This window comes from Lynx canadensis, chromosome E3, assembly GCF_007474595.2.
Source record: "Lynx canadensis isolate LIC74 chromosome E3, mLynCan4.pri.v2, whole genome shotgun sequence".
NCBI classification, from domain to species: Eukaryota; Metazoa; Chordata; class Mammalia; order Carnivora; family Felidae; genus Lynx; species Lynx canadensis.
Genome location: NC_044318.1, coordinates 8,954,036 through 8,971,830, shown reverse-complemented (window position 1 = coordinate 8,971,830; position 17,795 = coordinate 8,954,036). Strand labels below are relative to the sequence as shown.

The following is a 17,795-nucleotide window of genomic DNA, read 5'->3' as shown; positions in this document are numbered from 1 at the left end:
ACCCCGTGTCAGGCTCTGGGCTGACAGCTTAGGGTCTGGAGCCTGCTTCGGATTCTGTGTCTGCCTCTCTCTCTGCCCCTCCTACACTCTCTCTCAAAAAAAAAAACATGGGGCGCCGGGGTGGCGCAGTCGGTTAAGCGTCCGACTTCAGCCAGGTCACGATCTCGCGGTCCGTGAGTTCGAGCCCCGCGTCAGGCTCTGGGCTGATGGCTCCGAGCCTGGAGCCTGTTTCTGATTCTGTTGTCTCCCTCTCTCTCTGCCCCTCCCCGTTCATGCTCTGTCTCTCTCTGTCCCAAATAAATAAATAAACGTTGAAAAAAAATTTTTTTTTTAAATAAAAAATAAAAAAAAACAAAAACAAAAAAAACCCATTAAAAAAAAAAAAAAGAACTTCTTTCTAAATTCAGCTACTAATCACTGAAGTAAGACACAGCTGGAATCCACAACCTTTTTCGTAAGCTAGATCTATGCTTACCATAATTTTGCTACCCCCCTCCTGCAAATAATAGAGTTATGTACATATTAGAGTTTCCTTTGGTCTTCCTGGAAGAAAAGACTAGGAGAAAAGGGAAAAACTGCTGATTGGCTTTCATGCTGGTTCTGCATGAGTCTTTCAATAAGGTTTCCATTTATTTATTATGTGAATATATATTCATATAATACATAACCATATAACTGTAATGGTCTCTTTTAGAAAACAGTAGTGCTTTTGTTCCTGAAACAGCAGGATAGTTTGGCTTGGGGCTTTGTGGTCCATTATAGTTGACAGACATTAATCTACCATATAATGACTTTTGGGTGAACAATTCCAGTGGTAGCAAAACAGTAAAATATGATTGTTATAATAGGTCCTGTAATGAGGACCTTTTTTATTAAAATTAAAGCTCATTACACTTAAACTCAGAGTTGATCAGACGTAGGAATCTGTAGTACAATGAAATAAAATGGGGCAAAAATGAAAGCAAAACGTGCACTTGATGATGCTATACAGCAAATGGTCAGACAATGCAACATTTCTGTGTAAACCTGGAAATCAGGGCAAGTAAAAGTGAATGCAACTGGACTTTATGATGGAGACTTCTGGGCTGTGAGAGTCTATGAAGTGGTCAGTTGTGACAAGGTATACCAACAGCTGTCGCTGCACATCAGAGAACCCCATGACCAGGACAAAAGAGATCCAGCAAAGCTTAAGGTCATGCAGTGTCTTTCAAGGAAATTTAAATGTAATAAATGGACTAAAAAGGCCATTCTCTTTCTACTACAGCACTCTACCTCCATGTGATTCTCCAGGTTGCTCTGCATAGGGCTAGGTTCGATTCATTAGAGATGGTAAAGTAAACAATGATCTTTTCCCTGATACCTCCATCTGTTGATTCCGTTTTCACACACCACCTTTGCACCAAGTGAAAGTCACCTGTACTATACATCATTGTGGAGATCAAGTAACTTTTACCATTTTTTATTAATCAGAAGTTTCTGAAGCAAACATATATGCCCTGATATTTTACCTGTTCCAGCAATGCTGTTTGCTTTTCCAGAGCTACACAAATATTTTCATCAATTTGCTCTGAAGTTTTCATGCGCTTAACATGTTCTTTTTTTTCTGAAAACATCCTCTTCTTTTGATTATGGCCTTGGGGAAATGGAAAGATCAGAGGTAAAAACATTCCTTCTAAGGAAAGAAACGGGAATTCTCTAATCTAGTGACCAAAATGTGACCAAGGCAGCATTTTTTAGCAAATGTAATTGTATAAAAACTTCCGACAAACTAATCCCCCCCCAAAAAATGATCGTCTTAGGTTTTTAGGTAGGGTTCTGGTCTCAGATGCACTTTCCCTTCAACCTTATTTAGTGCCTATTTAACACCAACAAAAACTGAATTATAGCATTTAATCCTCTAGTTACTTAAGTGCTCTTACAGTATTTTTATAAAGTTACTTAGGCAGTCTGCCCTATTTTAATATGTGATACTATTATTATTTTTAATTTTAAATCCATCTTGTTTAATCATCACTATGAAGCCTAGACAAGAACACAAAATTTCTCCTGCGAAATCGGTTTTTTCTTATATTTCATTAACCTACAAAAACATTCTACTTCTAACGAAATTTACTTTTGCTATTTGATTTGGTAGCTCTAGAACATCACTGGTTAATTATTTGACGTTTCTCTGTCACTCTATGCACACACATGTATATGCTCATGTGTATATACCCTTATTACCTATCAGCTTATACTTGGCATATGATTTCCAGGTCAATTCTATGGAAAGAAATGAGTTCACCAATGATTAAAAAAACACACTCTTTCAACTAGCCGCCTTATTAACCTAATAAATAAATCTTCAAAATAAGAAAAGATGTAGGGGTGCCTGGGTGGCTCAGTCAAATGAGCATCCAGCTTTGACTCAGGTCATGATCTCACAGTTCATGAGTTCAAGCCCCACGTTGGGCTCTGTGCTGACAACTCGGAGCCTGGAGCCTGCTTCGGATTCTGTGTCTCTCTTTCTCCCTCTGCCCCTACCCCACTCGTGCTGTCTCTCAAAAATAAATAAACATTAAAAAAAATTAAAAAAAAAAAGAGATGTAGATGAAATAAACCAAACAACTGCCTTAAACCACCTTTTGATTTCTTTGTACTCTTAAGGAAAAGCCACTGATTCCTTCTTTGCCAGAATTTATTTTCCATTGGGTATGGAGAATACTATTTCCCCCTCCTCACCCTAAATGGTTCAGAAACAAGATACTCTAAAACAATTATTATCATTATTTACTCTTTCTCTTGACTATATGTAGTCTACTGTTTCTACATCTGAGGCTAAAAATATCCCCCAAAAGGAAAATGACTCATTTCTCCAAAAGATGCTTAAGTATGCACTTACTGTTATTACTATCTGTGTTGAGTGCTGATGGCCACGTTGAGTCTGCATTGTCACAATTTGAAACGCTGGAATGACCGGTTCTACAGGATTCTTCACTTTTCAAGATGTCAGCAGGACAGTTACTGGAGATGACTGAATTCACCAACTTAGGTATTTTATCAAAAGGCACAAAATGGGAATCCGAACTTAAAATGTCACTTTGTCTTTTATCATGTGACTCGGAAATGGAGTTCGTTTCTAAATGGGAAACGATCTTGTCGATTCTCTTATCATCCAAGGTGTTTACTGTAGATTTTGGTATTGGAACCATACCACTGCATAAACTGGACGGACACCAAATGGATTTCAGATCACAATCCTCTTCACGTTGTTCAAAATAGGACCTTGTTACCTCTGTCTGACATTCAAAATGATTTTTAGAAGTGTTTTGTGAATCTTTTGTCTCTTGTGTAAAGGGTTTCCCAGAAGATTCTATTGTTTTACTTGGCTTTTGGGAAGGGCACACAACTTGTTCCTGAGTGTATTCTGATCTTGTTTCTGAATCAACAGTTTCTAATGGTTTCATTACATTCTGAGACAAAACTTTACTTTTCACCGAGCATACTGAATTTTTATTAGAGTCCAGCAAGGAAGCAGCATTTTCAGACTGTCCATATATGTTCCTTACAACACTGGTATTTGAATTCTGATTACCACTTGACATATTATTCCCACTTGCTGTTTTCAGTGCTTCGACATTCTTTGACTTATTCAGGATTTCTACTTGCTTCCGGCAACTTGCAGGCATTGTTTTTTTGGCTTTTAGTATCTTCCGCTTACTTCTATCTGGACTCACCATCTTTTATATCCTAGAATTTAAAATACCGTATTTAAGTACTTCTCTCTAATAGACAAAAGCTTATTTATTTGCAGTACTAAAATTAGGGTCAGACTATCTCTGAAGAGTCAGGTAATTTTCTTGAAAATTACATCCATTTCCATCTGTCATTAAAATGTACAAGTAATTTTAATTTTAGTCTATCAATCTAAACTATGTAAAACCCAGACTTCATATTGCCAGTAAGCCTCTACTTGATACTAAGTCTGATAATTTTATCCGGCCACTTTTTGTGGTATTACCTCACTGCTGTAACCATTAAAGTCTGGTGTCAACAATCCAAACAGGCCATACTTTACATAATCTAAAGACTGAACTACATTTCTTCATAAAAACAAAACTCAATGTTTTGCAAAGAATTTTGGATTTTCTCCACATAATGGCACCTTCTTAAAGCCTTCCTAATGTTCAAATTTCCAAAATAAATGGTACTGCAGGAGTAATTCCCAGTAGGAGTATAAAATAAATGCTAAAGATACACAACGTGATGCCAGTTCAAACAAGAAAGCCAATTTAGGTTTTGTAATAATAATTTCTCATAATTTAAGAAAAATCTCCATAAGAGAGAAAAATATCTTCGTGTTTCTCAGTGTCTATATCAAGTCTGATCTAAACTGCAGGTAGGTAAATGGCTTAAAGGAAAGAACTCTGCCAAGTGACAATCAAAGGCGTAATAAAAGCAAAAGAATATAGATATATATAAATATATACAGGCATGGTAGACCAGTTATCTAGCAAACTATAGAGAACTTATTAAACTGAAAGAATCTAAGACTTTTTAAGGCACAAACGACACAGTCAAAACTACCTAAGTAATTTTGTCATTTGTAACTATATTCTTACCTGAAGCTTTTATCCTTTTTATTCACTATTTCATATGATCACGAACAGTTCCAGGATTTGTGAGACCTGAAGGTTGAGGTGAATAGTTATTTAATAGCAAGAAAAAAAAAATCAGAACAAATTCAAATTAAAAAAAAAAAACCTGTCATGTATAAATAAACATCACAAAATCCAGAAAAAATAGCATATTTTCATTAATCAAGGGCCTGATACAATATAGGATCCTGTTTTGCCTCTATGACTGCATATCTGCCTCTTAGTGAACATAATTTTTGCAGAATTTCCCATAGAAAGAATGATCAAACCAAGGCTTTCTTCCAGCATGGTTAATTTTTTTTTTAATGTTTATTTACTTTAGAGAGAGAACACAAGCAGGGGATGGGCAGAGAGAGGGAAACACAGAATCTGAAGCAGGCTCCAGGCTCTGAGCTGTCAGCATAGAGTCCGACATGGGGCTTGAACCCACGAACTGTGAGATCATGACCTCAGCTGAAGTCAGACACTTAACCGACTGAGCCATGCAGTCGCCCCTATGGTGAAGTTTTAATTGAACATGCTGTTATTTATTTTTTTTAACAAAGAGAGAAGTTCTTTTGATTGGAAAACCATGAGAGCTATATCCTCTACTTACATTTTTAAACATGAGGTAACTGGGAAGTCTTCCTGACTACCTTCTGGCTTCATAAATTTCAATTTGTGGCTTCTTTACTCCTCACATATTTCAGGTACCAGGCACTGAAGACCACATTCCCATCACGATCAGGCCAACAGGCAATAATTACCTACACTCAAAAGTGACTATGAACCACAAATGTATTCTATTAAACCCACGCTAAGGATATCCTTAATCACAATCTGCCTGAAGCTGTTCTACTGCCAGGTGACACAGAGGTAAGGGGAAATGAAGATGAAGAGAGACAGTAGTCTTACATGATTACAGCATCTTATTTTTTAAAATCTTACAAAAACTTCCAACCATGTGAATACACTGCCATGGTCCTTTCTCATGGCCTTTAGAGAAGGCCAAAAATAGTGAAAAGCCCAGAAAACTTTGGGGGAAATATGCCCCTCCATATGATGCATCCAAAAGGCATGTAATATCCATTAATTATGAAATACAACAATTTGAAAGTACTGAATATTTTTGGGGTGTCTGGCTGGCTCAGTCAGAAGAGCATGTGACTCTTGATCTCAGGGTTGTGAGTTTAAGCCCCACTCTGGGTGCAGGGATTACTTAAAAAATACTGAATACCTTTGAACCACACACCACTCATTCAATCAAGTACTACCAGTAACTTTCATTTACTTAAGTTTCCCTATACCATGTCTCCTCCCTGGTACCCATTCTTTTTTTTATTTATTTTTTTTTTTAAATTTTTTTTTTCAACGTTTTTTATTTATTTTTGGGACAGAGAGAGACAGAGCATGAACGGGGGAGGGGCAGAGAGAGAGGGAGACACAGAATCGGAAACAAGCTCCAGGCTCTGAGCCATCAGCCCAGAGCCCGACGCGGGGCTCGAACTCACGGACCGCGAGATCGTGACCTGGCTGAAGTCGGACGCGTAACCGACTGCGCCACCCAGGCGCCCCTCCCTGGTACCCATTCTAAGATAATTCTATATCCTAAGTTTTGAGTTTATACTTCTATTACCCTTTGTAAGTTAGTTTCATTGTAAATGTCATTGTAAACAGTATAGTTTAATTTTGTTTAGAGTAACTTATAGTTTTCTAACACTTGTTCCTTCATGAATATCCCAGACTCATCCACACAATTGTATATAGCAATAATTCATACATTTTAATGGCATTATAATGACCGATTGTGTCAATATAACAAAACTTGTTTATTTACTTCTCTATGAAGATATCTGAGTCACTTCCAGTTTTCTTTTTCTGACAAATACTTGTTTCAAGGGGGCATATCTGTATAAATTTTTTGAGTGGATCTGTTGGGTAGCAGGTAAGATATACAAATGTTCAACTTTTCAAGATAGACAAATTATTTTCCAAAGCAGGTATACCAATCTACATCTCTATGGGCGATATATGAGAGTTACCACTATCCACATCCCCTCAAGCCTTTGGTATTGCCAGACTTAATTTTTATCAATCTACCTGGATATAGATATATATCCCAACTGTCTTTATTTGCATTTCCCTAATTACTAGCATCTTCTCATGTTGATTGGCTATACAGCTTTCTTTATCTGCAAAATTCCTGGTTATATCTTAATTTTTTTTTTTGACTGGGTTTTTTCTAAAGCTTATTTATATTTTTTGAGACAGGGACAGCGTGAGTGGGGGAGGGGCAGAGAGGATTCCAAACAGGCTCCATGCTGTCCCCACAGAGCCCAAACTGGGGCTCAAACTCCTCCGAAATAATTACCTGAGCAGAAACTAAGAGTCGGGATGCTTAACTGACTGAGCCATTCAGGCGCCCTGGGTTGTCTTTTCTTATTTACATATTAAGAAAACTTAATAGATGAGTAATAATCCTTTGTCAACCATTTGCTGAATGAGTTACAAGTATCTTGGATCTTCCTAATTTTTATATTGACAAATTTCTTTCTTTTTTTTCTTTTATGGCCAAAGTTTAATCTCCCTTGAGAAATCCTTTCCCACCCCCATGGTAATGTATGAAATAATAAGGCCCACTGGAGGTACAGAAGCCTTCTTCCAAATAGGTTATCTCGGGACATGGACCTGTGGCATGGCTGCGTTAACTATAAAAGTATATGATATAAATGCAGACCTGAGTGAGTATATAATAGAAATACTTGCTCAGAATTATTTTTAAAGTTTATAAACACGATGGGGCGCCTGGGTGGCTCAGTCGGTTGAGCGTCCGACTTCAGCTCAGGTCATGATCTCACAGTCTGTGAGCTCGAGCCCCGTGTCGGGCTCTGTGCTGACAGCTCAGAGCCTGGAGCCTGCTTCGGATTCTGTGTCTCCCTCTCTCTCTTCCCCTCCCCTGCTCATGCTCTGTCTCTGTCTCAAAAATAAATAAAAACATTAAAAAAATTTAAAAAAAAATAGTTTATAAACATGAGAAAGTGGGTCATTAACTGCAACTTGCTCGTTGATAAAACTTAGGGCACTAAAGAGAGACAAATCACTTCTGTATCAGTATGCTTAGGGAGAAATAAGTAACACTGCCAGTAAAGGGCTCAGGGAATTTAAGTACTGGTAACTACCTAAAAGGTAAACTACAGTTTACATGTTGTAGAGAGGTTTAGTGAAATTTATTTCTGATAGATTAAAACTTAAAAAATTGTAATTGGGGGATCCCTCCCATCACCAGAGCTCCTGACACTCTTCAACCTTGAATCCTGTGCTTCGATCCTTTGCTGTCAAATAAACCACATTTGACACATCACTGGAATCATGGTACTGTTCTGCAGCATAAGGATGGAAAAGAGAAGTCATCTATATTACCTCAAGTTTTAAAGACCTGTCTTTTTTAATTTAAGTCTTTAATCCATCTAGAACTGATTTTAGAATGTACTGGAAGGAAGGAATCTAAATTCGTTTTTCCCTCAGGTGTATAATTAATTGTTGGACAGTATCCTGTTAATTTTTAACTTTAAAAACATAATGTCTCTTTTATTTATCTGATGATGCAATTCCTTCTGAACATACTGTTGTTCATCCCATCAATTTTAGATGTCTCTTGTAAAACTTACTGATTTTAGTCTAATGAATCTTTCAATATAATTTAATCAAATTACATGTAATATAAATGCCATTAAAGCTTTAATTTATATTGGTGTTATGCCTCTCTGATTTTCACAGCTTTTTGCTGTTACGTTTTCCTTTCTGTTATTTGTGATCTCCATATTATGCTTCACTATGAAAATGTCCTTTTTATTTTTTGTTCTTTTTTTAAGGTCTACACATGCTTTCCAATTCCATGGATTTTAGTATATTTAAAAGTTTTCCCAAAGCATTTCAGCCAATGTTTCAGTAACCAATGAAGTACAAAATGAAACATTATTTGAATATACATTATTAAAACAAATATCCAAGGGGAGCCTGGCTGGCTCAGTTGGAAGAGCATGTGACTCTTGATCTCTGGGTTAAAGTTTGAGCCCAACTTTGGGTCTAGAGAGTATTTAAAAAGTATTTGAATTTTACATCCCGGATTTTACCCTACTTTAATGTTATATATACTTTCAAGAATAATTTTGGATCTTTACATTCTGGTTCAGAGCCAAACTTGGCTATTATGAATAAACTGCTATAAACACGCATGTGTCAGTTTTTGCGTGGACTTGTTTTCATTTCTCTTGGGTATATACCCATCAGAATTGCTGCGATATACTCTCACTCCATATTTAACCTTCTGAGAAAGGCTGTTTTCCAAAGCATCTAGACAAATTTACATTTACACCAGGAGTGAATGACAGATCTTGTTTTAGGATCACTTCCTCAACACTCACTATGATCTCTTTCCTAGTATACACATCTTGGTTAGGGTGATGTGATACCTCATTTTCATTTCCCTGATGGTTGCTAATGCTGCTTACTGGCCACGTTTATCTTGTTTATTCAGCTCATTTTCCACTTTAAAATTGGGTTATTTGCCTTATTATTAACTTATAAGAGCTCTTTGTATATTCTAGATTTCAGTATCTTTTCATATATGATTTGAAAACTTCTCACACTCTGTAGGTGTCTTTTCAATTTCTTGATATGCTTTGAAAACCTCAAGTTTTTAATTTTGATAATGTCCACTTTAGTTTTTTATTTGTTGCTTGTGCTTTTGGTGTCATATCTAAGGAATCACTGCTTAATCCAGGGTCATGACTATTTACTGTTGCTTAAAAATTTTATAGCTTTATTTCTTGAAATCCATTTTAATTTATATATAGTATCAAGGGGGTCCATTTATTCTTTTGCATGTGGACATTTGTTCCAGCACCATTTGAAAAGGCCATTGTTTTGGCGCTCTTGTCAAAAACCAATTCATTTCAATGTTAAGGCATATTTAAAGGTTCTCAATTTTATCCCATTGACATATAGGTCTGTCCTTATGCCAGTACCACAGAGTCTCAATTACTGTAGGTTTCTGCTAAGTTTTAAATTTAGGATGTGAGTCCTCAACTTTGTTTTGGCATGGTGGGGACAGGGGGATTGTTTGGACTGAGTTCCTTGACTGTGTATATGAATTTCAGGACCAGATTAACAATTTCTGCAAAGAAGCCTACTGGATTTTGATAGGGGTTGTGTTCAACCTATAGATCAGTTTAGGGAATATTGCTACCTCATTCTACCAAACATTCTGATCCATGAACATGGAAGTCTTTCCATTTTTAGATCTTTAATTTCTTTCAAAAGCATTTCATAGTTTTTAGAGCTTTGTACTTCTTTTTGATGCTATTTAATTGAAACTATTTTTCTTAATTTCATTTCTGTATTGTTCGTTGCAAGTACATGGAAATTCAACAGAATATTGTATATTGATCTTGCCTGCAACATTGTTGACCTTGTTTTTATCTCTAGTTTTTTTGAGGCTTTAGAATTTTCCACAAATAAGATCCTGTCATATGTCAGTAGTTTTATTTCTTCGTTCCTAGTCATGATGCCTTTTATTTCATTTTCTTGCCTATCCTAACTAGAAACTCCAGTATAATGTAGAACAGAAGTGGTGAGAACAGACATCCTCATTTTATTTGGACTCAGGGGATAACCTTTACTCTGTAACCATTTTTGTATGATGTTAGCTGTGTATTTTTCACAGATAACCTTTATCAGGATAAGGAATTTCCCAACTGTCTTTGTTGAGTGTTTTTGTCATAGAGGAGCATCGGATTTTGTCAGAGAATGTTTCATCATCTATTAACATAATCATATGGCTTTGTTCTCTATTCCACTGACACATTACATTATTGTATTTTTGGATGTGAAACCAACCTTGCATTCCTGGGATAAATCCCACTTGGTCATGGTGTATAATCTTTTCTGTGTTGCTGGATTGAATTTTTTAGTGTTTTGTTGATGATTTTTGCATTTATATTCATAAGAGATATTGTTCTGTAGTTTTCTTGTGGTGTCTTTGTCTGATTTTGTTATCAGAGGAATACTGGCCTCCCAGAATTAGGGAAGTGTTCCTTCCTCTTGTATTTCTTAAAAGAATTTATTAAAAATTGGTATTTAAAAAAAATTTTTTTTAACGTTTATTCATTTTTGAGACAGAGAGAGACAGTGCATGAATGGGGGAAGGTCAGAGAAAGAGGGAGACACAGAATCTGAAACAGGCTCCAGGGTCTGAGCTGTCAGCACAGACAGGGCTCGAACTCACGGACCGCGAGATCAGGACCTGAGCCGAAGTCGGACGCCCAACTGACTGAGCCACCCAGCCGCCCCTAAAAATCGGCATTTTTAAATGTCTTGTAGAACTCAACAATAAAACCATTTGTGACCAGGCTCTTCTTTGCCTTCTAATTCAATCCCTTTACTTGTTATAGGTCTGTTCAGGTTTTCTATTTCTTCCTGAGTCAGGTTTGTTCATTTGCGTCTCTAGCAATTTGTCTGTTTCAACTACTTAATTGACTGGTATACAAGTGAGTTGTTCTATTCTCTTATTTATTTTTTTAACTTCTGGAAGGTCAGTAGTAAGCCTCCCTCCTTCATTCCTGATTTCAATTATTTGAGTCTCTTTCATGGTCAGTCTAGGTAAAAGTTTGTCAATCTTTTTCATCTTTTGGAAAAACAACTTTTGGTTTCCTTGATTTTCTCTATTTTTTTATTTAATTTCCACCACACTCATTATTTCCTCCATTCTGCTGACTTAGGTTTAGTTTGCTCTTGTTTTTGTATTAAAGTTAGGTTATTGACTTGAGGTATGTTTCAACACATACGTCACTACAAAATTTTCTTCTAATGATTGCTTTAATTTCACTCCAAAGTTTTGGCATATCATTTTCATTCATTTCAAAGTATTTTCTGTTTTTCCTTGAGTTTATCTTTTACCCACTGGTTATTTAGTAGGAGGTGTTTAATTTCCACATAGTTGTGAATTGCTCAAGTTTCTTCTTGGCATTAAATACTAATTTTATTCCACTGTTATCAATCTACTTCATTGACTTCAATCCTCTTAAATTTGCTGACGTTTGTTTTATGGCATAGTGTGTCTACACTGGAGAATGTTTTCCATACATGAGAAGAACGTATTCTGCTGTTATCTTGTTGAGTGTTCGCAAGACATCTCTTCGGTCTAGTTGGTTCATAGCGTTATTCAAACCTTACAGTCTCCTGCCTAGTTTTCTGTACATTAAGAAAGGGCAGTACTGGTCTCCAACCATTCTTTTTGAATTGTCTATTTCTCCCTTCAATTCTTGTCAATATCTGCTTCATAGATTTTGGTACTGTTATTAGGTGTATGTATATAAGTGTTATAAATTCCTGACGGACTGGTCCTTTTTTTTTTATAAAACATCTCTCTTCTAGTAGCATCTTTTGTTCTAAAATCTGTTTTGTCTGAAATCAGTATAACCACTCTTTCTTAAGGTGGCTCTTTGCATGATAGATCTTTTTCTATCCTTTCATTTTCAACAGATTTGTAGCTTTCAATCTAAAGTGTCACCTGTAGACAGCATATAGTTGGATGCGGTTTTCCCTCCAGTCTGAAAATCTGTTTAATCCATTAAGTGTTTAATCCATTAATATCTGACATTAATATTGACAATTCGATTTATGTCTACATTTTACATTTTGTTTCACAGGTCTCACATCAAGAAAATTGAAAGTCTTTTCTATTTTCTGAAGAGTTTGTGTTTGCAAATGGTTATTACTTCTTCCTTAAATGTTAGAAATAATTTACCATAATGCCACCTGGGCTTGGAGTTAACTTAGTAATAAAGGTTTTCAATTATAATTGAATTTTTAAAAAGAGACACAGGACCATTCATATTTTCTACATCTTTTTGTTACTTTAGTGGTTTTTCTCCTTTCAACAGAATTTCAAATTTATCAAGTTCTTCATAATTTTCTCTAATTATATTTGTAACATCCGTAAGATTTGTAGTTTTTTTTTTTTCTTTTCCTTTCTTAAGATGAGCGGGTACTTTTCCTTTCTTAAGATGAGCGGGTACTTTTCCTTTCTTAAGATGAGCGGGTAGCGGCTCAGGCCATGTTCAGTCTCTAGCTGTCTTACCACCCACACTAGCTTCTTAGCTCACCTGGGCAGATGTCAGGGCAGTGAGTGAAGTCAGAGGATATTGGCACCCATGGACCCTAGAAGTTGGTTTTCCTGCAAGCCTGGCCCAGTGGTCCAGTGGTCCAGGATGAAGTCATTCTGGTCCTTGGCTGTCTAGCACTGGGCCTCTGTCTGCTGTTGTTGCTGCCACTGCTCCTTCCTTGCCCTTGTAGTTAGTCAGGCTTCACTGAAGCTCTTTTTATTCTTGATATTAGTGATGTGGGTTTTTTCCCCCCCTTCATCATTTTTACTGGAAATCTATCTATTGAATCAATACTTACAAAGCACTAAATTTTGGCTTTGTTGACCCTCTATTGTATGTAGTGTTCATTTCCTGTTGGCATAATTCCATTTTCTTCAGGCTTGATTTGTTGCTCTTTTTCCAGCTTGAGATAAAAACTCAGATCTTTCATTTTCAGCTGCTTTCCCCTCTTCACTTTTTGCATCTAAAGCTATAAAATTTTTCTCTAGTTCTGCTTCAGTTGAGTCCCATACATTTTGACAAACCCACTCTCAATTTTATCATTTGGTTCAAAATATTTCCAATTGTCATTAGAATTTCTTCTAGGATCTGTGGATGATTTCGAAACATTAATTTCCATGCAATTGCAGATTCCCTATTTATATTTTTGTTGAAAGTTAGCTTAATTGCACCAGAGTCAGAGAATATCTTCCAAAATGACTATCCAAATGGTATTTGTCGAGGCTAGCTTCATCGTCAATTTTTCCAAAAGCTCCATATATACTTGAGCAGAACGTGTATTCTAACACTGTTGAGTACAATGTTGTTATATGTAAATGCCAACTAGTTCAGATGTTCTTAGTTGTACTGTTCACAACCTTCCAGCTATTAAAAACACTGGATTTGTGCACTTCTTTTGATTTAATCATTGTTTTCTTTATATAGTTTGAAGCTGTTAAGTACATACTGATTTATTTTCTCTATTCCTGGTGATGGATTGGTTTTCATTACAAAATCTCTTGCAATGCTTCTTGCTGCCAAAAGTATCTTAATACATTATCAACAGTAAATAAATGTCAATTGTATTTTTTTTTAAGTCCACTGAACCAAATATTTACCTTCCCTTTACTAAAAGTAAAACTTAGAAACCAACCAACCTGAGCTAGGTTATGTAATTTGTTCAAGGAAACATAGTTCAGAGCCAGAATTTAATCTTAGGATCTTAAGATTCAAGGAAATCTTGTATCACAAGTACAAATCAGATTAGGAATTATGAAGGGACAGGGTTATCTTCAGGGCTATACAATGGTCAACAAATTGACAAAACTTGACCAATTTGTGACAGGTGATTATCTGATAATGAGCATGAACTAATTACTACTCTAAGTGTGGTCCATGGACCAGCTGCACCAGCCACTTTCTAAGTGCTAGCAGAATTTTACTTTTATTTTAAAAACTTTCATCAATGTAATGCCCTAAAATCAAACAGTGATAAAGTGCTCATAATGAAATGTAGTTGCTTGTCAGCACTCCTTAATGCCCGGTGGCAATCAATTTTAATCAATTTAACAACCTGTTTTTATTTCAGTATTTTTAAATATCTTTACACTAGTTATCTCCTGACTTACAAACTAGTAATTATCAATTCGTATATATTCACAAATGAGATTTAGCGGTTTTCTACACCCTACACATCTTTTTTTTTCTTAAAATCACATCTGTAACTAACCCAATACATTGTTATAGACAAGTATTTTGTATATAACCAGTAGATCATCGCTGTCAGCATGGAGCCTCATGTGGGGCTGGAACTCATGAGGCATGAGATCATGCCCTGAGCCCAAACCAAGAGTTAAATGCTTAGCCTACTGAGCCACTCAGGCACCTGTAATGTCATGTTTAAAGATCACATCTTCAAAACTGCCTTCCCTTGGGGCACCTGGGTAGCTCAATCGGTTAAGCATCAAACTCTAGGTTTCCTCTCAGGTCATGATCTCATGGTTCAGGAGTTCAAGCCCTGTGTTAGGCTGTGCACTGAGAGCACAGAGCCTGCTTGGGATTCTCTGTCTCCCTCTCTCTGCCCCTCCCCCACTCGGGCTTGCTCTGTCAGAAAAAAAATTAAAAAAGCCTTCTCCCAAGATAACAACTTTCTTCTCTTAAGATGCCATTACATATATTTTTAGTTATGAGATTTGAGGTCAGAGGTGTATCTTATTTACTTTTATATCCTCAGGAAGGTAGCTTTCATATAGCTTTAAAAAATACTGCTTAAATGTATACTTCTAAAAATTAATCCAGAAAGTCAACCAGGGTTAGTCTTTCTTTAAGTACCCAAACAGGCCTCAGCAATTTTTGCCATTGGGAGCTCATAAGCTACTTCTTATCAGCAGCACTATATAGAGTCTCTACATTTACCAGATCAGTCTATGAACATCCCTGTATCCCAAGAAATTTTATCAGGAATTCAAAAATTCAAACTAATCTGATCATCTCCCCTACCCAGAGAGTCATAGTTAGTTCTCTCCAAATATCGCCGGACTACAATCTTTTCTTTCCCACTCAGACTGGTAAAGCTGAAGGGCAAGAAGCTACCGGAGTCTACGGTAATGCATTTTAAAGGTATGGGCTGGGGCACCTGGGTGGCTCAGTCGGTTGAGCGTCCGACTTTGGGTCGGGTCATGATCTCACAGTTCGTGGGTTCGAGCCCTGCGTCAGGCTCTGTGCTGACAGCTCAGAGCCTGGAGCCTGCTTCACATTCTGTGTCTCCCTCTCTCTCTGCCCCTTCCCTGCTCATGCTGTGTCTCTGTCTCAAAAATAAACATTAAAAAAAATAATAAAAATAAAGGTATGGGTCAAGGTTTAATTAAAACTCAGAGAAAAGAGTATTTAAATGATGTAAGAATAGAAGACAGAATAAAACAGAATAGTTTTTTATATTTAATATCTCAATGAGAACACTTGTACATTTAAAGTTATAAAGTTTGTTTTTATTACTAACAACTATCCAATGTATTACTTAAAATCTGATTACATGAAATGAAATAAATCTTCCCACACCCACGATGACAGAATTACATGATATCCACAAGAATTTTCACACCAGAATTCAAGATATTAAGTAGTAAGGAGATACAGTGGGCTGAAAGCTGAGGTGATGTACAAGTCAATAAGGTAAACAGAGCAGAAAATTCAAGATGTACCTAGACACACCAGTTCTTAAAAGACACCAATCATTTCCAATAAGACACTGTTCCTGCATTTCTGTTGAGGCAGAAGTTAATCTCAGGGTGGGGTCTGTGCAAATCTGCAGATAAAGCTGAGATAGGCAGATTAATTTGATTAGCGTCACACTCAGCATCTCTGAAAACCGAAGTGAAGGACACACGACCAAGGCATACTTCACAAAAGATGAATTCAGCGTCATCAATCCTTGATTCAGAGACTGCATTTCTGCATTTTCAATAGCTCTCCTGTGACATAAATTATCTTGACCTTGACTGTTCTTCACCGTTTGTTTTGCAAGTAAGTAGGCTGCTGGTCCGTTTGCTGGCTACAAATAAACGCGTGACAGGATTGTCACGAAAAGCCTTATTAAATCCCAACCTGGAGTTAACAGACTCTGTACGTGGACAGGACGCAAATTCTTCCAACGTTTTACTTCCACGGGGTTGGAGTTATTCGGTCCGCTTCTCTTTCTAGATCTTGGCCACACAGAAGTCTTCAGGGCAGCGCAGACTAGCTTGTCCCAGAGCCAACAACAGGTGCCGGCTCCTAACGTCAGAAGCGTCGTCTTCAACAGTCACGCGCACAAGTCGGCGAAGTCAAGTTTTCCAAGTACAGCCAGGCTGGGGTCCGAGAGACAAGGCAAACTAACCGCCTCCTCTCTCTACCGTGCACATCCTTGGACTTGGCCAAAATGGGGGAGAGAGAGCAGGTCAGGCGGCGGCACGAAGAAGAAAACGGTCTCTGATACGAAAATATGTACGTATACATTTGTAAGCGCTCCTAAAAGCCAGAGCGCCTGCGTGGGAGGGAGACCCATCTCCGCGAAGGCTCGGCTGCAGGATCCCTAGCGCCGCCAAGCTCAACTGGTGTCCAAAACACGTGTGCGCGCCAGGCCCCGGGCTCGCAGGGGCTCCCTCCGGCCCCGGGCTCACTTCCCAACGCCACGTCTCGACGGCAGTCTCCCCGCCGCCTGGGGAGCCGCGCCGGCGCCAGGCCGAGCGCCGGGGAACGCCTTCCCCCGCGGCCGCTAAAGTAGTCCGGCCGGGCCTCGACCCCGTACTTACTCGGAAGGATAAAACCCCGCGGACGACGCGGTGCCCCTCCGCGGCCGCCACTCCCACCCACGCGGGGCGCCTCAGCCGCCAAGCGCACACCGCTGTCGCCTCCCGCGCCGCCCGCCGGGGAAGCGCCGCGGACGCGTGCTCTCGCCCGTTGCGGGCGTCCTCCCGACCCCGTCGGAGCCCCGGCCACTCCGCGGGGGCCTCTCGCCCGGCCCCGCCGCCGTTGCCGCCCTGCTCGCGAGGCGTCCTCGGGCTCCTGCGCCGACCCTCAGAGAGGCGCGCGGCGCCGCGCAACCGCCGACCCGGCCAACCGCCGCTCGCGCGGGGCTCCCGCCCGGTCCCCACGTACCTCCGGCCGCTCCCCACCGGCCGCTTTCCTCAACGGGAGCTCAAGGAACAGTAACCGCCGCGCACAATAACTCTCCCGCGCGGACCTCGGGGGTAAGTCTGCCCGCGCCCGCCCCCGCCGGACTCCGGGCCAATGGCAGCGCGAGCGTGCCGTGGCCCGGCCAATCAGGGGCGCCCGGGTGGAGTGGGCGGGGCGAGAGGGGGCGGTGGCAGGGAAGTGGAAGTCGGCGGCGGGGTGCCTCTGGGCCGGAGCGCTGGTTCGCGTCGGGCCGTGGTGCTCGCCGGTCCGGTGGCGGCGCCCTGCGTGCGAGCGGGCGGTCGTTCTGAGTGATTCGCGCGACGCGGTAGTTTTCCGAGAGACGTGACTCGCGAAACTCCTCATAAACACCGATTGGAATCTT

General features: G+C 39.1%; 1 protein-coding gene across 1 annotated transcript in view; it reads right to left on the bottom strand.

Annotated features, from left to right (window-relative positions):
• ATF7IP2 (activating transcription factor 7 interacting protein 2) overlaps window positions 1-17,456 on the bottom strand; it is a 61,607-nt gene extending 44,151 nt beyond the window's left edge. Inside the window, exons 1-4 of the mRNA XM_030301378.1 lie at window positions 17,396-17,456; window positions 4,602-4,667; window positions 2,882-3,729; window positions 1,509-1,633 (exon numbers count right to left, since the gene is read on the bottom strand). Coding sequence (XP_030157238.1) covers window positions 1,509-1,633; window positions 2,882-3,719 — 963 coding nt within the window. The 5' untranslated portion in view covers window positions 3,720-3,729; window positions 4,602-4,667; window positions 17,396-17,456. The remainder of the gene's footprint in view (window positions 1-1,508; window positions 1,634-2,881; window positions 3,730-4,601; window positions 4,668-17,395) is intronic.
• Between the last annotated feature and the right edge of the window lie 339 nt (window positions 17,457-17,795).